The following is a 23,669-nucleotide window of genomic DNA, read 5'->3' as shown; positions in this document are numbered from 1 at the left end:
AATTCTTGACATCTGATTTGTGTCCATTTATTCTTTTATGTAGAGACTGTCCAGTTTGGCCAATGTACATGGCAGAGGGGCATTGCTGGCACATGATGGCATATATCACATTGGTGGATGTGCAGGTGAACGAGCCTCTGATAGTGTGGCTGATGTTATTAGGTCCTGTGATGGTGTCCCCTGAATAGATATGTGGGCACAATTGGCAAGGATAGGTTCCTGGGTTAGTGGTTCTGTTGTGTGGTATGTGGTTGTTGGTGAGTATTTGCTTCAGGTTGGGGGGCTGTCTGTAGGCAAGGACTGGCCTGAAGGATGACCCAACACTCTCACAAATCTTGGGAGACAGGCCAGTCCTTGCCTACAGACAGCCCCCCAACCTGAAGCAAATACTCACCAGCAACCACATACCATACAACAGAACCACTAATCCAGGAACCTATCCTTGCAACAAAGCCCGTTGCCAACTGTGCCCACATATCTATTCAGGGGACACCATCATAGGGCCTAATAACATCAGCCACACTATCAGAGGCTCGTTCACCTGCACATCTACCAATGTGATATATGCCATCATGTGCCAGCAATGCCCCTCTGCCATGTACATTGGTCAAACTGGACAGTCTCTATATAAAAGAATAAATGGACACAAATCAGATGTCAAGAATTAGAACATTCATAAACCAGTCGGAGAACTCTTCAATCTCTCTGGTCACGTGATTACAGACATGAAAGTTGCGATATTACAACAAAAAAACTTCAAAACCAGACTCCAGCGAGAGACTGTGGAATTGGAATTCATTTGCAAATTGGATACAATTAACTTAGGCTTGAATAGAGACTGGGAGTGGCTAAGTCATTATGCAAGGTAACCTATTTCCCCTTGTTTTTTCCTCCCCCCCCCCCCCCCCGACGTTCTTGTTAAACTCTGGATTTGTGCTGGAAATGGCCCACCTTGATTATCATACACATTGTAAGGAGAGTGATCACTTTAGATAAGCTATTACCAGCAGGAGAGTGGGGTGGGGGGAGAGAAAACCTTTTGTAGTGGTAAACACCCATTTTTTCATGCTTTGTGTGTATAAAAAGATCTTCTACACTTTCCACAGTATGCATCCGATGAAGTGAGCTGTAGCTCACGAAAGCTTATGCTCAAATAAATTGGTTAGTCTCTAAGGTGCCACAAGTACTCCTTTTCTTTTTGCGAATACAGACTAACACGGCTGTTACTCTGAAACCTCTTCCCAGACCTTCAGGACACAAGCATAAGGAATATGGTAGAGAATGCACAGACTCTTGTTCTAAAGCATATTACACGGTTGTTGGAAAGAATCTAATTTAATCCAGATTGAATGTGTTAAGAACAGATTTCCTCAATTTATATACACCTAATATGGGATGGAAATGATACCACCACTCCTAGTGGATATTATTCCCAGACTTGAGTGTATATATCCCCGCTCCTCTCAACGAGATCAGAAACATCCTGCGACCACATCACTGAATTAATGATCTGCACATTAAGCCCAGGAATGCTAAAATGTTGTCTTGCTGACATGATGAAATTTTGCAGATAATTCACCAGTGAGTAATGTTTAGAATCCTACAGCATAGATCAGGCTAGGAAGAAAGGCTAGGATAATTTTTAAGGCACTGTTTTTTAATCCTACAAATCACTAGCATCTTCATTTATGATAATTTTCTTAATCTCTTTAGTCTTTGCATACAGTCACAGTTGCTAGAATGTCAGAATTGGAACTGATGCTGTGGTAAACATACCTGGATAGCATTGTCTGTCATGACAGGAGGAACTGAGTGCTAGTATCACAGAGCTTGCACAGCATGCTGCTGGATGTGCAATTACGTGTTACCCTGGTAGAGGAGCTAGCTCTGATGTGATGCAGTTCCTGTGTGCATTCATGTGCAGCGGTCACAGGTCAGACAATGTAGAATCAGTGCTGTCACGGCAAATCTATCCATGCGTGTGCATTTGCTGTGACACCTGCGGTCAGTGCAGGTGACTCAGTAAACACCTCTGTGAAATCTGGAATGGTCTCGTATTACATGATGACTGTGATGATGACAAAATCCTGATGATTATACAGGAGCTCTTTTCTAGCAGTTAGTCTTCTGCTTTACAAACATTACTGACAGACGCTCTGATTCAACAAGGTACTTAAGCATGTGCATAGCTTTAAGCAAATGAGTACAGTAACTCCTCGCTTAATGTTGTAGTTATGTTCCTGAAAAATGCTACTTTAAGTGAAATGATGTTAAGCGAATCCAATTTCCCTATAAGAATTAATGTAAATGTGGGGGGTTAGGTTCCAGGGAAATTTTTTCCGCCAGACAAAAGACATTATATACATATACAGTATAAGTTTTAAATAATTTTAAACAAACTAATACTGTACTCACCAATGATGACTGTGAAGCTTGGTTGAGGCGGGGCGTAGTAGGGTTGGGGCGCGGGGGCTTGCCCCACTCCGCCTGTCCGGCACTCCTGCCGAGGAGCAGGATTGGGGGCTCACCCACTCCCCAGTTGGAACACCGGGCAGGCGGAGCAGGGCAAGCCCCTCTGCTCTGACCCTGCTCCTCGGCAGGAGTGCTGGGCAGGCGGAATGGGGTAAGTCCCCGCGCTCCAACCCCACTCCCCGGCAGGAGCGCCCGGGCTGTTGGGTGGAGCGGGGCGAGCCAAATAACTTTATAATGGAACGTTGCGCAACTTTAAACGAGTATGTTCTCTAATAGATCAGCAACCTAATAACGAAACAATGTTAACCAGGACGACTTTAAATGAAGAGTTACTGTACTTCCATTGTCTTGAAGGGACTAATCATGTGCCAGACCCAGGACCAGAATTAGGGAAATCCACACACCCTTTAATAGCCTTAGGCCCAGATTTTTAAACACCTAAACTGATTTAGGAGCCTAAATCTCATTTTCAAAAGGGATATAGGCACTTAGGAGTCAAAATCCCACTGACATTCAAAGGCAATTAGACTTTGAAGTGCCTAAATTCCTTTTGAAAATTAGATTTAGGATCATAAATCAGTTAGGCTTTGCAATGCTGAGCACTGCAATGCCTAAAACACCTTTAAAAATCTGGGCCTTACAGCTTAATAGCAGTACTGCTTGGCCAGGATGTCGTTTCCTAGGTAAAACACCAAATTAAGGTGCTGGCAACATACACATAAGCGAGAGCACATGACACCAATCCCATTTAAGCATAACATTATTTTATCTTTTGTTTGCGATTGCAAATTATGAAACTATATTGTAGGGGGAAAAAAAATGCTCCCTTACCCCAGCTTCCTGTGGAACAATGTAGCATTAATGAAGCAAAAATCAAATGGGAAAAGAGAAATCCCAGGAGGTTAAAACAAAGCTTCAGAATGGTTACAATTTTTAGCATGCAAGATTGGCACCACATGCATTGTTGTAGAAAATAATAAGGAAAATAATGGCACAGTCAAGGTTGAGCCTTATTCTGGTGAAGAGTAGGCTTAATAGTGGAAACGCACTTATGAAAACAAAACAAAAACTCCTGGTTATTGTTTAGACACTACACAAGTCTAATGATGCTGGAATGGTTCAGAGTACTAGGAGTCAGTACAGTGATCCTTTCAAAAGGCCTGTGTTCCCTTATAAATGCTCGAGTATAGATTGACACTTATGCCACTGCCCTGGGCAGTGCTACGGTCTCCACTGGGACCTCTCTATGCACACTGAGTAGGTAAAAAGAATGTTGCACAATCTGTCCCATTCTTTAGAATGGAGCTGGTTATTCCCCCCCCAGGCAAGGAAAGGGTTAAGGTCATGATCCCAACCCTCCCTGACCCCTTTTTGGAGTCCTGTTCCTTGAGGGGAAGCAGGAGAAAGCAGTCCCTGTGCACCCTCGAGAGGAGGTAGCATAGCGATTGCAGCTGTGGGAGACCTTTGCACACCACTGCAAAGAAATGAGGCTTCTTGCATTGTCCTTCTTTCTCCTCAGCCAAGGAAGGACCATGAAGATCTCACTGTCAACAAGACTACAGCTCTGAATAAGAGGAGCAAAGGGGGACTTGCCACAACGCCTGCTTACAGACCATTTATCACATACATTTCATCCCCAAAGGTTTCATTGTTGGCAATACATCTCCAACAATATAAACACAGGTCCTGGATTCACAGTTCTGACTCTGTCTCCCATTTGTGCTATTGGGGTTGACGTTAGTGTTCAGCAGTGCCCAAAAGCATCAACCTAAATGTTAAGTGATGAGCTCAGAATGTGACGTGCTAGACAATTGCATGCTGAAAGATCTGTGATGGGTGACTTAATACTTGAAGAGTTTTATCTACAAAAACACAAAAAATTCCTCAGCTCAGTGTATTGAGCCCGACCCTGGTAGTTTTGGACAATGCTTTTGCTAACCTAGGGTTAGCTTACATTGCTCCACAGACCCACTGTCCTACATTTCTTTTTTGTTATTAAGCAGTCCTTTAGCTGGAACAAGCAAAATTCAGGAACAAGCAAAGTTCCCTCTGCATAATTTTGGTGTTATGGTTAAAAAACAAAATGGAAAGTTTTACTGACATATTTGTGGAGTACAAATTAATAATTCTGGTTCTAATTTCTACATACTATGGTCATTTACAAAACAGCATAACCATTTTTCCATTTGTCTCCCTGGTGCCTGCAAATTTTTTGAAAACTGTTAAAGGGAACTTCTGCTTTTGGCTGATGAAAAATCCAGAGAGCTGCACCAAAGGAAACAGAATGAGCCCTGAATATTGGAGATGGAAAAGACCTAGCACTGTAGGTTATTGAGTCCAACTCCATCCTTCGCTTACATACACACAGTTCCCTATAAATGATTTGCTAGTTCTTTTTCCAGTCTAGTTTTCACACACCATGTGAGGCTATCGAACTGATTGTGGATCCCTGACATAGGTGAGCACTCACCCATGTAACCTTATTTACTTCAATGGGACTACTCATACGAGTGTGTGCTCACCAGTGGGAGGGTTGCACAATCAATACTTCCTCACAAATGGGTCTCTCCTGTGTGCTGATAATGGTTGTTTCTCTTCCCTAAGTTCCATTCTATTCATTGATCATTCATATTTTTAGCAAACCTGGAGGACAGATTTGCTCTTCTGCTTTCATCTCACTACCTGGCTAAAAACATTCTTTGCCTCCGGCTTAGCCCTATGAAGGCCTTTTGGAATGGTTCTCACCTTTTCTGGGTGTGCCCATTGTGTTTCTTGTCAGCAGGCAGCTCAATGATCAGCACACAGGATTGAGCATGTTCAAATCCCTCCTTGTTGTTGGGGGTCTTTGGTGAGCACTGGGTGTCTAACATGAAAACCTAAAAAATCCACACATTATGCACAACAAGCAGCTCAACACCTGCACCATTGGAAAAGGTACTACATATAGTAACAGAACAGCCCCTTTGCATGGCTAAAGTCTCCCACCTGTGCAGGCTGTGCATTCTGAGGGGGATTATTTTCAAAGGCACCCAACTCCCATTGACTTCCTATGGGAAGTCAACCAAATCTCCACTCTTGTGGCTTGTCGTGCTTTGTACTGTAACTGGATAGTTGGGCTAAAGCACAACTGAGCAGAATTTATCTCAGGAGAGGTTACTGAAGAGACACTGTGTATGCACACGTGCAACCAGATAGGGGTTATGGGAGTTGGGATTCTCTGAACTTCAGGTGTTAAAAAAATTATAAAACAAAACACTGCCAATGCCACCCACCAGTCTCTGTGACCCACTGGGTTGTCTTTTTGTTATTGCCCATCAGTTCCAGGTCTGCATATTATCCGTGTACTGGGCATTCCAAGAAGCAGCAGGTACAATCAATTACACACAGAAATTGACAGAAGTGACCTGTTGATTCATCTAATCCATCCCTGGCTTGTCCAATTTATTTTTAATGCGACCAAAGTGACAGACACTCACTACTTCTTTCGGGAAAATGATTACTCCTAAGTCTAATAGGACATTTACCTGGATTTGCACAAAGGGCTGCTTGGGGAAGTAGTTGATGTGGTGCTGCCTTAAGTGACAAGCAAAGGAAAGGTAAGGTAAACTCCAGCAAGATGCTATTTTAATATGGAGCTTCACAAGCCTACTGCCCTCCACAGGGAGAAAACACATAGTCGGAGGGAAACACTTCCCCGGACCTCCAGTAACAAAGGTACTGAGCAAAGACTCCCACCACAGTACAATTTTCCCTTTCCAGGAGTTTTTGGAAAGAAAATTCCCAGCCTGCCTGTTGATTTAACTCTTGGTATATAGTTTGTTCTCTGGCTTCCTTTGTAATGAGATCATTACCTGTTGTGCCATGGCTCGGATTCTCCAGTACTCAGCTTCAGCACTGGGAGAGAGAGACGGGGCCGCCACCTTCACTTCACAGGCATCGCCACTAAAGCTTTCAGAACCACTGTGGAAATAGCCCAATAGGTTCTACAGAGAGACACAACGTCAGTCTTTCACTGTGTGAAACATCAATCAAGCAGTTGTAGAGCCCTCTAGCCTCATGAGCACATGTGCATGACCAGATTCTGAGTGATCTCCCATAATTGCCCTGGCATCTCTCCGGATATTTTATTTGAACAAATGCACTGTGATTCCCTTTTAAGCAGCTTGGACTGTGATGACTTACCAAGGTTTTTGGTTACAATCACAGACTGAGTCAAAAGAGCCAAGTGTTTTAGTCTGGACTCAGTTTGTAGCAAAGGCATCACTCAGGCAATCATTTGTTTTCCCATTGCATTTGTAAAGCCAGCTGAAGAACTGGATATAAAGACATGTCATGCAGATAACATCTGCTCTCACTTGCACCTGTTCAACCCCGCTGATTTCATATTGGCAGGGCATCATGAAGAAGCCTGGTCACTTCCCACCCTGATCTTTGGTGCAATACTAGAGCACTGTCGTAGGAAGCATGGCCCTATGCCACTGCCCCGATGTACACGTTCTTTGGAAAAAACAGAACACTTCTGTTTCCAGGGTTATTAATCTGAGACCTTTCACTAAAATTAAACATAACAATAACTAAAATATATGATAACAGATCTGAAATTACTTTTCTGATGTTTTTGATTTTCAGGCAAAGTCTTTATTGTGGCTTGGGTAAAATTAGACACAAAAGTTTCTCAGAAAAGGGAATCTATTTATCTAGCAAATATCAGTGAATTGAGGCTGGTTGGGACGTTAGTTTTACCTTTACTGGCTCAAGAGTTGCAGAGAACGCGTCCTGTAACGCACAGCATGCAAGCCTCCACATTTCTTCAGTAAAAACGGGCCCTGCTGTCACCAGGACATACCTGCAAGTAAGGACACTGGAAGCTATCAAGCCTGCAAGCCCTACAAAACTTTTTCTGACTCATAAAGGAAGAAGGTAGAAATTGGGCTACTGGGTAGAGCAAAATCTAGACAGCTGCTTCACAAACATCAAACTAGTAAGATGTGTGCCAATCACCACCCTGACCATTTTGCCTAGACATTGTATTCCTTTCCTGGCTGCTATTTGAGTGCTTTTTATCAATATAGATTCAAAGCTTTCCAGGGCAGGGGCTGCATCTTTCTTTATTGTCTGTTCAGTGCTGTGCACCATATTTTAGGTTTGACTGCAATAATAATTTGCACAATGTGATGGGGATACTTAACTCAGGAGACCTGTGTATCCCACCCAACAGCAGTTTGATTATTTTTTCTACAGGCTGTGTATTGACTAGTGATGTAGATATTCGTGTAGAGCAGATATTTTCATGGGAGGAACATGCATGTTTGTTTATATCATTTCCCAAAATTGTGGACTTTCTCCTCTGCTCTGACAGCATCGAGTCAATACAGATGGGCCATGGGCATTCCCATACATTCCTACCTTCCCCTTCATGACTGGGAATTTGGTTTGATAACAAGCAAACAGTCTGGCTAATTGATGGACATTTAATTTCAGCCCTTAGAAGCTTTTTCTAACTCTAGATTTTGCTTTTAAAGAACAAGAGGCAGGTTATAGATTACTATGGAGGTACTGGCCAAAATGATCAGTTTGTTTGGCCAAGACTTCTCTAGTCAGGAGTCTTTGCATCACTTCCTCTTTTTAATACTCTGATGGGGGAAAAAAGGCTCTTCTATATTACCTGATACATGAGCAGCCAACTCTGGAGATTGTTTCTGTAGGCTCCGCCACACAGGCTACCAACAACTTGAAGAGATCTTTTAGCATTGTATTAATCATATTCTCGTAGCCAATGTCTATGGGGAAAAGAAAGTTGTTTTTAGCATTCCCACCTTCGCAATATCATCTAGACAAACAGCAGTCCTTCTTCTTCTTGATATCTGAATGTTTTACAAACTCGATTCTCTAACACTAATGGCCGTATATAGGTGTCAAAACACAGCAAATTAAGAGGAGAGCGGTTCTCTTCAGGCAAGTATATGGGAATATAAATTTTCCCACTGATATTGGGGAAGTACTGTGTTAGTTCCTATTCCTGTCTATTATGATCTTGAGCATAATACTCCATCACTTTATATTTTTGGAAAGTTTAACATAATCTCTTTTAAGGTAAAAATGACTTTCCCATTCTTCCTGATTTTGACTTGTTCTTGAGCAACCAAAACCAAGCCACCTTCTAAGCATGTCACACAGTAAAACCCTGCATCGTTAGCGAATCACTAGATCTGGTGTTGAAGGGACACTGCTTACCTGAATGTGTGAAACTTTGAACGTGCTCCATTACCAGTTCACAGGAAAGGCCAATGGCATGCTTGAAATTAGCAGATGCCGCATCCCAGTAAGAATGGTCACCATGGCTACGACGGAGCCAGAGGGACATTGCGGGGAGTAAAAGATGTACAACCGCATAAATGCCAAATCCTGGGCCTGGAAGGAAAACACAACCATGGTAAGAATTTCTGGCTGCAAATACCCACTGAAACACATGCCCAAACTAAGAAATCCAGGATCCTTTACCAGACTGAGATCATGGATTGACTAATGTTAATGAAAACTACTTCGAAAATATCTGAAGTATTTGTGTTGTCTTAACTAAGAGCCAGTAGTAAAGTTTGCAGCAGTGTATACACCTTGGATTGCCTGTTGAAAGTGTATAAATTACCACCCATTAATTGAAGGGTACATGGAGAATCCAACTGTCTTCTTGAATTTAGTGTAGATGTAAGAGATGACAGAACAACTATTTTCTGGGGAGGAGTGACCAAGAGCATGGCAAGATATTCAGCTGTTAATAAAATAAACACTGGGCATGACAGTACTTAATTCTATGAGTTTGACACCCACAACATGTTTTTTTTACTCATCAAGTCAATTATTTGTGTGGTTTTAATATAAAACATTTATAACCATATATGGTGCGGTGAAAAGGCATTTGTTTCTGATGCACAGTTCTGGTTCGGACTATAGGAATGCAAACTGAGCAGTGCAGTTTTATGCTGGATGAACATTCGAGGAGGATTTCATGAAGAGTGTCTCATAATATATAGAGAACAATCCAGCACTTCAAGAAACAGGAGAAGTTTTTCAAGCGGGTACAACAGAGGAAGGTAAAAGCTGGAAATATTTGTTCTGGATAAAATAGCAGATGTGCAGGGAATGTATCAGTATGTAGTGATGTCATATCACTCCACAGATTGGCCTTCAAGGGGGTGGAGAAAAGAATACCTGCATATCATGATGTGTGTCAAGAACAAGGAGAATTGTGTACACTAGACAAAAGTACCAATAAAAAAATTAACACATGCCAACAGCTACCACACAGTTACCACAGTTATCCCTTTCCTCCCCTATGCAAAGACTATCATCTTTTTGATGAAGCTCGCTTGGGAGCCAGTCAATGTGATCTTTAACCAAGCCAAGAAGTTACTAATGAACACCACAAGGACAATATCTCCTCTCTAGAGAAGCTAAGCAAACTATCTTCACGGTCCTTGCTAGCTTAATAAGGATTTTTCTCAGTAGCAGAATGTTCCATAAAGTTGTTGAAATTACCAGGAATTTTGGCAACATCTCTCAGCAGCTCAAAGAGTAAATCCAGGGTGGGTGGCTGGTGCTGGCGGGGACAGTTGGATATGGCGGTAGTTAATTCTTCCAGCAGAATGATCCAGACATTGATAAGGCCTAGAAATACGGACACATAATGAGAAGCTAGGAGTAAGGTGTGGGGAAATATACTAGAAGCTATTTATAATGCATTTACTGGTTTGATCATTGGCTGGGGTTGGTTTCAAAATGCAAGGGAGACGAAGGAAAAAATCTACTGTGAGCTAGATAATGGGTTCCTAGTCTTTATCCCCTTCCCATCCAATACAGTTTGTATGTACGGTGGTGATGGGGCATTGCCCATTTGAATCTCTGCTCTCCTCTCTTCTCCACTCCCTTGTCTCATTTATAGAGCATCTATACCCCTCCCACCTTACTCTTTCTCCCTTCATACCCATTTAGTGGATGGAACGGTTAGGATTATCAGGCTGTCATTGTTATTACTTTATCCTCTCATCTCAGAGGAGTGTGGGTCTCTTACGTATGCAGTGCATCACTAAGTATAAATGAGGTGAAATCACCTGAGTATGCATGTAGGATATAGCTAAATTGGGCATGTGTTCGCCCCACTGAGAGGAACCACCACAAAAGAGCTTAATTTGTAACATATGTGGATATGTAAACAATACAGACACAGGGCAACACCATATTTCTGGACACTTTTTTTCTGAACATTTGCAACAGTTGGCCAAATTCACAATTACACGTGGAGCTGATTAACTTCTGTGTGTAACCACAATTATGCAATAGCCATGATTTTAAATTCACCTACCAGAGTCATCCTCAAAGTCAGAAAGGACACACTCAGTCCCATCCTCACTGCTGGCTGATGGCTCCTGCACTCTTTGGGGCAAGTTGACCAGCCGGCCACTGAGGAAAATTGGCTTCAAGGGCATTTTGTAGATTTTGGCTAGCAACTAAACAAAGAAAAAACGTAACGTGGGATAGTGGGAAAGTGCCGTCATGCCACACACAGGGAAAATAAGTATTAGAGTGACAGTAATATTTGGGATGGATAGTGGCATGATACGGTCCATCTAGTGGCAACGTAGTCTAGGGCAGTGGTTCTTAAAGCCGGTCCGCTGCATGTTCAGAGAAAGCCCCTGGCCGGCCGGATCAGTTTGTTTACCTGCCGCGTCCGCAGGTTCGGCCGATCGCGGCTCCCACTGGCTGTGGTTCACCGCTCCAGGGCAATGGGGGTTGCAGGAAGGGCGGCCAGCATGTCCCTTGGCCCGCACCGCTTACCACAGCCCCCATTGGCCTGGAGCAGCGAACCACAGCCAGTGGGAGCCACGATCGGCTGAACCTGTGGATGGGGCAGGTAAACAAACCGGTCCAGCCTGCCAGGGGCTTTCCCTGAACAAGCAGTGGACCAGCTTTGAGAACCACCGCTCTAGGGTACTGAACACAAGATGAGGAGTCAAGAGCTCCTCCCTCTACTGCTAATTTGCTCTGTGACCTTGGACAAGTCATTTAAATAACCTGTGTGAGTTCCCCGAGCTGCGAAATTCAAATAATACTGGTCATACCTGAAAAAAGAAAAGGAGTACTTGTGGCACCTTAGAGACTAACCAATTTATTTGAGCATGAGCTTTCGTGAGCTACAGCTCACTTCATCAGATGTTTACCGTGGAAACTGCAGCAGACTTTATATACACACAGAGAATATGAAACAATACCTCCTCCCACCCCACTGTCCTGCTGGTAATAGCTTATCTAAAATGATCAACAGGTGGGCCATTTCCAGCACAAATCCAGGTTTTCTCACCCTCCATACCTGAGTATTCTGAGGATTAGTTGTACACAGAGTACTTTGAAGATGTAAAGAACTGAATAAATACTAAATATTATCTTTATCTGCCAGCCATCCACCTATCTGCAGGTTATTTTGGAGATTGTTTTTTTCTTTCTGATCACTAGCCCAGCAAAGGTTGATTGTTCCTGAAATAATATATACTGGTTTGCCAACTGCAATGAACATGATCTTTGCAGCATTATATCACCAGTCACCAGAGATAATGTTAATGCCTTATATGTTTTGAAAACTGGGATTCCACATTTTTTGGTGCCATAAATCGTTGGTATCTAAGTAACTTCAGAAGTTCTTGAGTGAGTGGCTGCTAACCATATGAATGGAATGTATTAAAATTCAATGTAGTATTCAAAATGGTCCCTCACAATCGCACATTGGTGCCAGTGGTCCAGAGCTAAATAAACTACATCAGTGTAGTGCCATGAACATTTTCACTCTCTGCATTTGTATCGCATCATACCAATCCCTATAAACTAAACAGGGTTTCTCAAATTATGAGGCAGCCTCCATGGCCTGGTTCTCCAACATCTTCAGACTGCGATACCCAACAGACAGCAAGGTATTTTAAAAAACCAAACAAACCATAATGTAAGGACCTGATTCTGCCCCATAACTCACATTGAATAGGTACTTTGCAAGCAGTCCCTCTGATTTCAGTAGGGCTATTTACAGAGTAAAGGACTGCTTTGAGCATGGTAGAATTGGGACCTAAATTTCAATTTGTGAACAGAGAGGAGTCCTGTACTTTGCTTCTTAGGCATTTTTGAATATAATAGGAAGTATTTGCAATGTACCTATTGTATTTTTTACTCTTTTTTCTTTGGTAATATTAATTAAAATTTATATCAGAGAGACAGATAGGGTGGTTCTCTTTCTCTGTGGTTGTGGTGGGGGGGAAAAGGGTAATGTGATGTGTAGCAGATTTTGCCATTCACCAAATGCTTAACACTATCACACAAAATATTAACAACAACTACTAATTATGATTTGCTGCAACTGATGCTTATCTTGCTGACCAGTATGGTCTCATTATTTCGTTGTGCCCATTCCCCTCTTGCAGTCTGTCTGTTGCATCTACCTGTTGCCTCTCATGTTATACTTGGATTGTAATTGCTTTGGGGCAAGGACACTCTCTCTGTTATGCATTTGTACAGCAGCTAGCACAATGGGGCCCCAATACATGATTAAGACCCTCAAGTGTTACTGTGGTACAAATAAATTAAAATAATATCAAAGTGCAGACAAAAAATGTCCAAGCAGCCCTGAACAGAAACCTATACTGTGAGCACTGGGTTCATACAAAATACATATAACTTTGCTTTAGACACTAAAAATCATGGTCTTAATAAAGACACTGGATGTATGGCTCATTACAACCATCTGTAATCCACTAACCCTCCTTTTCATCCTATGGCTACAAGGTATTAATGGGCCACTTCACCTTGAATGATCCCTTAGAATATGCGCTAACTCCTTATGCTAAACTACCTGTTTGACCTTGTATTTAGCTGTGACACTCTGAGAGCCTTCCCCAGGCCTGACAAAGAGTTCTGCATAGCTCAAAAGCTTGTCTCTGTCACCAACAGAAGTTGGTCCAATAAAAGATATTCCCTCACCCACCTTGTCTCTCTAATATCCTGGGACCGGCACAGCTAAAACTACACTGCATACGAAATATGCTGGCATTCTGACTTTTTAGAATTCTGCCTTTGCCTTTACATATATTATTATAGTATAACCAGGCTGCTGACCTATTTCAGCAGGTGGAGTCCATCACACTTCGAGAGATCTGAGGATTCTCACTATTTTTTTCTCTCCCCAAAGTCCCAGTGTTGTTGGAGTAAGACTAGATGCACCTTTGATCTTGCTAGTACCGTATGTTGCTCATTCAGAGCATACAATCCATTTCTCTCTCCTCAGGACTGTCTACCATATCTTGAGTTTTGCCCCCTTCAGCTGGCCAAGAGAGTAAGAAACTCCAATAAAGAATGACCCTTGACCTCCTGTACGGCAGTGCAGGATATTACCACTAAGCTTGCCACAAAGGTTGTATACATAAAATATTCTATTATGTGCATGCGAACATTTCCAATGATTGCTGTGAGTCAAGAAACCTAGAAGTGGTTTTCTGGTTCAGGTCTGTACCTCTCTGTCGGCATACCTGAGAACACCTCCTGAGGTAATCAAGAGCGGGAAGGCACAAGTCTGTAGACATAGATCCTGACACACAATCACCAATCTCCTTACAATCTACTTCTCCTAGGGGTGGGAGGCCAGGGTGAAGGAGAAGGGGGAAAAAAAGAAATGTAAGCACAGCATTAAAAGTTATGCAACGCACATTTCTCATTCAATCTGGCTATTATGTGCTATTGACCACACTTTCCATAAATGCAGACTTAGACCTCAGTTCAAAGAGTTTGTGGAGACTTCTCCCATCGAACAACATAATAATGGTGGTCACACTTTAGATTAAGAGTAGATTTACAAATACTTTGTAAAAAAGTGCTAATATTTGATAAATGCTTTAATAAATGGATAATTAATTTTATTACAGATGGTTATAGATTCAATAGGTTACTTATATTATAACCAGAGTTTATATTCATCTGTAACATCTTCAACTGACATGCTTATAACCATCTATAACACATACTACACACATCATATTATCTATTTCTCATTCATTAACGATTTATACATGTACCTTTAATATAAAGTGTGACCACAGTGTTTAAGAAGGAGGTGACAAATCTTTGATTCATGTAGGTAACTTAGCAGTTACTCTGGAGATGGATTTGTTAATGAAATAATGGGAGAAATTTGTTTTTTGTTCAAGGAATTTTAGATAAATTTTATTTAAAACTTTTCAGTGCCTATTGCTAGCGGCAGGTGCTTTCCAATAGTTAAAGCAAATGAACAGATCTATATATAATTTATTGTTAAAAATTTGGTTCTTCATAAGCACTGTACTATAGGTGTGCAAGATCTAGGGCCTTATTCAAAACTCACTGAACTCAGTGGGAAGACAGCTGTTGATTTCAGTAGGCTTTGGAACAAACCCCTAATGCATAAGTGTCCTTTCCTTGGTTACTGAGGGTATGTCTATACTACCCGCCAGATTGGTGGGCAGTGATTGATCCAACGGGGGTCGACTTATCCCGTCTAGCCTAGACGTGATAAATCGACCCCCGAGTGCTCTCCTATCGACTCCTGTACTCCACCACCACGAAAGGCGCAGGCAGAGTCGACGGGGGAGTGGCAGCATTCGACTCACCGCAGCGAAGACACCGCGGTGAGTAGGTCTAAGTACGTCGACTTCAGCTACGTTATTCACGTGGCTGAAGTTGCGTAACTTAGATCGATTCGCCCCCCTCCTCCCCCAGTGCAGATCAGCAAAATTCTAGTAACAGTTGTTGATGGTCTGTATTTCCAGATAACTAGAACAACACTTGTAGGTAAATATTACATATGAGACATTTCATTAAAATTCAGAATTAGACATATAGATTAGGAATTCCATTTGTCCATTAAAATTTTACAAACAAGAAATATCCATTTCTTTTCCCTTTGATAAATCCATCTCACCAAATGGAAAACATATTTTTTAAACCATCAAGAGAAACTTCTGTTTCTGAAGACAGCCAGGTTCAGTGTTTGCCAGTTTGCTCTTCGCATACCATTTTAATTTTCTTCATAAAGTAGCAAATAATTGAAGTTACCCTCCCTTCCCCTCCTCAAGGGCCAGATCTTGTGCCCATTGACTTTAGTGGGTGTGGTCAGACACAAAGTTACTGTATCATTTATGAATTAAAGGTAGAGTTAAATAAAAGAAGAAAGAACGGCCTCGTCCAGTTTCCCCTGGCATTTTGCTATTTACATTAGTAGGAGGAGAATCAATTCCACACTTCCTTAGAATTTCTGACAATTGTTTTTTAAATGATCAAAGCAAGCAGGGAAATGTGAATAAGAGGGCAGAACAACCCATCCGAATTCGCCTTTGTTCTGAAATTTCTCCAAGCACTACAATTAAAGTACAGGATCACCTTGACTTGGCATACCCTATCTTCTCTCCACTTACTCTACCCTCACTATCAGAAAAGAAAAGTTAATCTTGCTGACAGATTGTTATTACCTCTGATATTCATGTTCTTACTGAAGGGTCCAGCAGAGTTCTGGCAGTTTGTGTGCCAAACGCTGCTGCTAGGAGACTGGGGAAAAAATGTGGCTTTGATCACCGAATGGAAAACTGCCCTTATGAAAAAATGCTGCAGTGTTCTTTGCGCTAATCCAACCCCACCCCCAAATATTACAATACCGTGACTGAAGAGTTCTGGACTATTACTGTACTGTAGAATTCTGTAGTATTTATATAGGGGTAGTAGGTCATTGTGAAAATGAGAAGAAATTAATAATTAGATGGCTGAATCTTTGTTGCTGTGACATGCCCTAAAATCCAACAGCATCAAAAGTGGTTTTTGAATAATCCTTTTATTTTGGTGTCTTTTATGCAGCACCCCTGCTTACCATCTGCTAAACCTCTCTCCAAGCATATTTTGTACCTTATAATAAACGAAACCTCACTTCTTCCCCTCTTGCCCCCACCACAGAAAGGTTGCACTTAATGAAAGAAAAGGAAAAATCATATTTACCCAGTCCTTTGACAAACTTCATAAGGCACATAATGTAACTAGTGGCAGCATTGGCAAAGACCTGGATGTTGTCTGTGTTGAGAAATGCTTCAAAAACATCAAAAACTGGAGCCTGGCATTTCCCTGTGAAAACAGTAGGAGGTGAAGGCAGTTATTTTTTTTATTTTATTTTTTTTAATAAAGTTGAGGTTCCCTAGTTCAGCTGAATGTACTGTACCTCTCCTGTGATTGCTAGGCAACTTTCTGACAGGCAGATGTTGTGACTGCCTTGGAAGCTGCATCTACTTTCGTTTTCTCCTTGCTCCCAAGGGACTAGCAACCTGAGGGTACTCACACAACCCACTGGTGAGTGTTTTTCAGGTTCCCCTCTGTGCCTGATCAGCAGAGGAGTGAGTCACAGTTTCACAGATTCCAAGGCCAGAAGGCACCTTTGTGACCGCCTGTATAAACACAGGCCAAAAAATTCCCCCCAAATAATTACTAGAGCAGATCTGCCCCAGCTACAGAGACTTGTCTCTAGAGCAGGCTGTAGCACTTCATGCTTTTAGCTCCGGTTTAGGTCCCTGGTTCAATTCTTGGTGTTGCTGGCTGACATGGTGGCTGTCACATTCACAATCTTGACACTACTTGACAGAGGCATAACTGGTCTGTTATCCTGAGTTGAATATAAGCCTTTTAAAGCCTGCCTAATGTACATAATGGAGCTGAAAGACTAGATTCCAGCAGGCACATAATACATGCCTATATTTGACTTTAAAACATTTAAAAATACCTATTAAGTTGATCAAAAGTCAGAATAATGAATATTTCTCTATATAAGCGCCATAAAATTGACATGCTGTGTTCAGGAGAGATCTGGGACTGATATACCAAGACAGTTACAGATTAGACTTCAGGGGTTATGTGTTAGTATTATGTGAGATGAAGCTGCTCACCATCTCCCCTACACTTCTAGTGCTAACAGTCCTCCTCTTACAGGAGCTCCTGTTTCACACTGGGGGCAAAACGTAGGCTGCCTGGCCTGGGTGCAAAGACAAAAGACGGCCATAAGGAGCATCTTTCTTTCCTCCAGGAGGACAGCCGCAGAGGAACCTGATAGACCTAATGTTCCAGCAGCAGAACATGGCTTGGCCAGACTGCTGAACGGCTCTGTTAACGTCCTCTCTTTCTCACCTCTGTGTGTCTGCTATTGTCTGGCAGGAAACACAGGATAATGTATTCAGAGATTTACATTTGTTTTCTTACTAAAAAATATCTAGATACTGCACTACTCCACAGTAAGGACCCAACTCACCCATGACACCATTGAGTTTTGCAGTGTATTGTTTTGGACCCTTATTGTAGATTATGGTCGTATTTTTATTTACTTATTTATTATGTCCTAGAGATAATGCGACAAAGAAACAGAGACACATCAAACAAGCAACAGAGAAAACTCGTACCCATAGAATACTCTCCAACAAGGTACTCTTTAAGCTCTGACTTGCTACTGCTGTGTACTGTTTCCAGTGCACTGAACAAGGGCCTCCACCCGGACTGGATCTGAATGGAACACACCTCTACCAGCTCTCCTATAGACGTGATCACCTGTTGTAGGCAAAGCAGAGAGGGCTTTACAAACATAAATCCATCCAGCAAAACAGGTGGAAGGAATGACTAACAGAAATTACCATATAAACATCTACAGAAGTAACTGAAAAATGTAGATTTTTCTATAGTTTTTTTCCAGAGAAAGTTACTTTTCATTAACATGTATAGGACTGGAGGTAGATTTCTGTTGAATAACCACATTTCTGCTCTAAGGAAAGAGAACAGCTAAACCACCAGGTATATATTCCAAAAGCCTAGTGCTGCTTGGCTGCAATTGGATGTGACCCCTCTTTGAAGATGTGGCTCTAATGCAGTGTATACTAGGTGGAATCCCTTACCTCGTAAAAGAAGTAATTTCAACCTGAGGCGAGTCCTGACAAAGGAGCAGAGCAAAATATAGTACTGCTCAACACCACACTACGGTGTAGAAAAGCCACTGTACTGAACTGCACTGGGGTGACAATGGTCAGGGCTCCTTTTACAGAGCGGAGCTTATTACAAAAATAATTGTGCCCTGTCTACCACAGTTTGTGTTGGTGCTATAGTTAGGGAGAAAGGACCCTTCTGAAACCCTGAATAGAGAGACCACCCCATTAAAGGAAAGTAGGCAGATACTCTAGCCACTAGGTGTACACCTGAGACCGCCCTCACTGTTTGTATGGCACACAGGGTGTAGACACCATCATCAGGGTTGACTTGCCTGGTCCTGGACATCCTCATCACACAGCTCCAGCTGCATGATGCGCTCAAAGGGGCGGAACAGCGCCTCACTGAAGTGAAAATGAGGGGGCTCATTCCAGTCTGTCAGCACCTCGGTGAGGATGTCATGGATGAAGGAGACAGCCTTCCGAGAAACATGTCTCTCCTTATGACAGGCAGCCTACAGGGACAGAAGGGATGAAGGAAGAAATACCAGAATTTTGGCCAAGCAAAAAAAATTGCTTTTCGATTAGATTGTTTTGGGGGAGGCAGAAGTAGCAACTTGATAGTGCCATGCTCCAAAAATAGCTCCAGCGTAGTATGACCAGAGGGTCCTACTTGAATGAACAGAGTGACTGTCCAATGGAAAACAAGGAGCTGTGTATCTGAGATGCTTAGTATTCTGGAGACGCAGGAAGATTTACTGAGAGTTCAAAGAAAGCACTAAACTCAAAAGTTAAAAAATGGGTCTACAATCATCCTGGCTTTTTCAAATTACTGTTCATTTGAATGGGTAACGTGTGAGAGATCCGATTTCTCTTCATTCTCATTGTATAAATATAATGTTTTCTTAAAAGGCCACTTACGGGTAAGGACTTTACTTTGTTCTTAGACTCCAGAATAAAAGCCTCTCTGGAAAGGGACCTGGTATCTGTTTGGAACTAGCTACTGATAGCACAACAAAAATGACTAGCAATAAAGTACACTAAAAAAGAAATGGCATGCTGTCAACAGTACACTGCTCACTTGGCAAGAACTATTCCAAAATCAGGGCTGGAGTGAATCTGGACAGAAAATTATTCCATACTGGGGACTATCCAGGCATCTCTAAGCTCAGGCCCTTCACTCCATCCAGCCGCTTCTTCCTTATGCTTTCACCTATGCCAAAGTTCACCAACAGAAAACTATACTGACCCAACATTTTGAAAGCGACAGGTGATTTTGGGAGTCTCACTCTTTGGATGCCCAAATTAAGACATTTTAAAGGGGCCTAGATATCAGAAGGTGAGTGCTCAGCACCTTCTGAAAATTGGGCCCCTTTAAAGTATCTGAAGTTGGGCATCCAAAGTCACTAGTCATTTTGAAAATTTAGACCACTTGTACAGTCAAAACATACCACTATGGACACTTTAACAGGCCTTGACACCTGACTTCAAATATTTTCTTTAACGTAGATCTTAAACGCCTGAGAAATGTGCTTCCTGTGCACCTTAAAAACCCGAATGCATGACGACACATGTTCATTAACATAAACAAAGTTCAGGTGCACATACTTATTCATGTGAATGACATACACCCAAGAAACCCAGCTCCATTACATTGAAAACTGTTCTATTATTTTAGGCACAACTAGTTTCCACAGGAATATAGGAATTGCCATGTTGAAATAGACCAATGGTCTGCCTCTGGAATCATGTTTCCAAATGTAGCAATTACCAGACGCTTGAGAGGTAGGTGTGAAAATGCCCACAACGTACCTATCTCTAGCTGTGCAATACTGCACCATTAGAAGAGGAGGGTATTTCTTCTTGACTCTAGCTAATGAAGAAGATTAATAACTCTTAAAATGTTATTCTAACCAGTATAACTGCAGATATTCTGCTTTAGTCATTTAAAGGTTCAAACTTTTTCTGAATCTCTCTAAGTAAGGTGCGTGTAGAGTATCTTGTAGCTCTGAGTGCCACAGGTCCTTCTTTCTCTCTCTCACCTCTACAAGATGAGGTGCCACCAGGCTCCAGCAGCGCATGAGGTGGAGCAATGGGCGGGATTTACTCCGTACAATCCTGAGCATGGCATCCCCAAGACGAAACAAATGGAGGGCACTTCTCCTGTCCTGGGTTGACTTTACCTCACCTACAGGAAAAATTAGGTGCATTAAGTAAAAAAATGTGAAAATTAATGGTTATGACCAGAGGGGCAATTAACAGAAATTAGGTATCTGCAGCATTTCATATCTTCAGGTCTGGGTTGGAATTCAGATCTGGCCAAATTATTTGATTTTAATTACATACACATCAAGACCAATCCAGAATGAAATTCGGCTTAGCAAGCAGTCTGTGCTTGCAAAAAGCACAGGAACAGACTGAGAAAAAGACCTACGCTGTAGGAACAGCTTACACAGCTATGCAGCTTAGACATGTCTCACTGGCTTCAAATATTGTGGATTTTTTCAAATGCATTTTTAAAGTGTAAACACTTCGGGAAAGTATAAAATAATAAATCAATGATAACAATAAATAATAATGTTCAGTACTGGTGAATATGCAGTCTAGGTGGGAAAGTGGTTTATGATTCATCCTGAGTACAACGAGTTGGCTTTAGAAGCCTTTGGTAACATTTACAGGGAAAAAGAAAAGGAGGACTTGTGGCACCTTAGAGACTAACAAATTTATTTGAGCCTAAGTTTTTGTGAGCTACAGCTCACTTCTAAGGAGCATCCTCCTTTTCTTTTTGCGGATACAGACTAAGACGGCTGCTACTCTGTAACCCGCGATTTACAGGGAAGAGAATTAACTGCAGTTTCTTTATTTTCTTAGTAGTGGAAGGTTGTAAATTATCTTACCTGAGCTGAAGAACACAGGACAAAGAGAACTCAAAAACATACTCTGCATCTCCCAACAGACAGTACAAATTCTTAATTCCCCAACACTTTGAAAACCATCCTAATACAAAAGAATTTCATCTCCCACTGCTCTCAAAATGTTGGGAAATTCACATCACTGACTGGCTCAAAAGGATTACCCTGCTTTTATCTCTAATGGAGAACATAATTAGACAGCTGACCTCTTTTTGACACTGAAAACAAATATTTAAGCAGCAGTGTGCACTAGGCTAATTATTAATGGCATGAATCTTTAAAATGGAATTATTACTACTACTAACATTTGTTGATGGAACACTGTGTAGAGAACACAGAGGGAGACCATTTATTAATAATAAAGTAATGCATGCTGTTGAGTCCTGGAGAGAGAAGACATATGAGCAGAAAATAACAAATTGAGTGTCATTCTGGAACAATGCAAAGTAGCACAAAAAACAATCTGAATTCACTCAGGGTGAAACTCACCCCTTTGCAGAGGGATAGTACTAATCCTGTGCTCCACTCAAGTCTCACTTAGATCTTGGTCCAAAGTTCTTTGAGTCAATGGAAAATTTTCTTTTTGATCAGGTCCTTATGCCCAGTCTGAAGACCTACGGGAGACTTAAGCATTGCACAGCCCTTGTGCTACAGAGGGATGGTTTCCACACTGAGAGGGAGAAACCTGGAGAACATACCATCCCCCACCCCCGCTTTATCTTGAGAGCTCCTGTTGGGTGCTCTGTCTACAACCCACTCATGGCTTATTGCCATGTATACCCACTTAATGACATGTAACCTTCACCCGCCATCTAGGTCATCTCTGAATTTAGCCCATAGATGTTATTAATTTGGAACCTTAAAAGGACATTTAAAATGGATTGTTGTTATTGTTTATATTATAGTAGCACCCAGATATCTGAGTCAGGATTAGCGCCCTGTTGTGCTAGGTGCTATATCACAGAAGTTGAAAGCTTTCTTGGGCAGGGACTGTAGCTATCTTTTTAAAATGCTTTGCAATTCCCCTACTGAGGGATTTTACACTGAACTCTGTATTTTATTGTTGCCTTTCAGCTATCTGTCCTGGGTATATTGTAGCAAAATGAATACAAAGTAAAACATGTAAGAAATGCAGAAAATATACAAGAAACACCTGAATCTTTACGAGGCCTTTAGTAGATTTACCTGGCATTGCTAAGGAGTAATCAACTGTATCTGTGACTGAGTAGAAGAGCTGGGACTGAGAAGCTTTTTTGAGTTGGTATAGGAAGCCACCCAGTGCCATCAGGTTTAGCTTGTGAGCAGCATCTTCAAATAGCCTGTAAGCAACAGTGCAGAGAATATAACTTGAAAATGAGCCATGGAGGTTAAAGTTTCTATGTGCATTGAAGAACCTCACCTACATGCAGCCACTGCCTGCCAGTGTTAGCAGCAGATTAGTTTACTGAGAGTTTATTAGTTTATATAGTGTTACTGAGTCCACTTTGATCCACCAGCTTTATTATTTTTGGTGGGAGGAAGAGCAGGGGGTTCCAAAATGAACCAGAACTCATTCTGGGGCTCTAGCTGTGCCACAACCATTCTTAATCCCACCTCAAAATACATCTAGTGGTTTAATGCCACAATCTGTCCAATAGCGAACAATCCAAAACATGACATGGGTCAGCTCTTCAGCAGAGGTGAATTGACACAGCTTCATTATCTTCACAGTTACACCAATTTGCACCATCTGAGGAGCAAGCCCCAGATATATGTAACGTAAGTGAATTAATCTCACTGAGAAATGTACGCCTGAATTTTCAGACACAGGAACCTAAAGTTCAGCACCCAGCCAAGCGGTGTGATTTTCAGCAAGACTGCGCATCCAACGCTCCCCACTGAGCTGCTGCTTTTCTGAATTAGGATTGTAGTTTAAAACAAAAAAGCAACCGATGAAGTGAGCTGTAGCTCACGAAAGCTTATACTCAAATAAATTGCAAAAAGAAAAGGAGGATTTGTGGCACCTTAGAGACTAACCAATTTATTTGAGCATAAGCTTTCGTGAGCTACAGCTCACTTCCACTTTCATGCATCCGATGAAGTGAGCTGTAGTTAGTCTCTAAGGTGCCACAAGTACTCCTTTTCTTTTTGCAAGTACAGACTAACATGGCTGCTACTCTGAAACCCGTCAAATAAATTGGTTAGTCTCTAAGGTGCCACTAGTACTCCTTTTCTTTTAGCTTAAAGCTGTAAACTGAACTTTACATTAATGTAAAATTGGGTTTTTAAAGTCTTTATTTAT

General features: G+C 41.8%; 1 protein-coding gene across 5 annotated transcripts in view; it reads right to left on the bottom strand.

Annotated features, from left to right (window-relative positions):
• Positions 1–23,669, bottom strand: part of ARFGEF3 (ARFGEF family member 3) — a 125,706-nt gene that overhangs the window by 13,270 nt on the left and 88,767 nt on the right. For all 5 annotated transcript variants that reach the window (XM_048844413.2, XM_075126774.1, XM_048844414.2 and 2 more), the window contains 13 exons: positions 22,574–22,707; positions 20,519–20,664; positions 18,812–18,991; positions 17,964–18,108; positions 16,522–16,644; positions 14,034–14,131; positions 10,832–10,976; positions 10,009–10,137; positions 8,707–8,883; positions 8,138–8,252; positions 7,216–7,318; positions 6,324–6,455; positions 5,218–5,348 (listed from right to left, as the gene is read on the bottom strand). In XM_048844413.2, coding sequence (XP_048700370.2) covers positions 5,218–5,348; positions 6,324–6,455; positions 7,216–7,318; positions 8,138–8,252; positions 8,707–8,883; positions 10,009–10,137; positions 10,832–10,976; positions 14,034–14,131; positions 16,522–16,644; positions 17,964–18,108; positions 18,812–18,991; positions 20,519–20,664; positions 22,574–22,707 — 1,758 coding nt within the window. The remainder of the gene's footprint in view (positions 1–5,217; positions 5,349–6,323; positions 6,456–7,215; positions 7,319–8,137; positions 8,253–8,706; positions 8,884–10,008; positions 10,138–10,831; positions 10,977–14,033; positions 14,132–16,521; positions 16,645–17,963; positions 18,109–18,811; positions 18,992–20,518; positions 20,665–22,573; positions 22,708–23,669) is intronic.

Source organism: Caretta caretta, chromosome 3, assembly GCF_965140235.1.
Source record: "Caretta caretta isolate rCarCar2 chromosome 3, rCarCar1.hap1, whole genome shotgun sequence".
Lineage (NCBI taxonomy): Eukaryota > Metazoa > Chordata > Testudines > Cheloniidae > Caretta > Caretta caretta.
The sequence above is the reverse complement of the archived record's forward strand: the minus strand, read 5'-3'. Positions and strand labels throughout refer to the sequence as shown.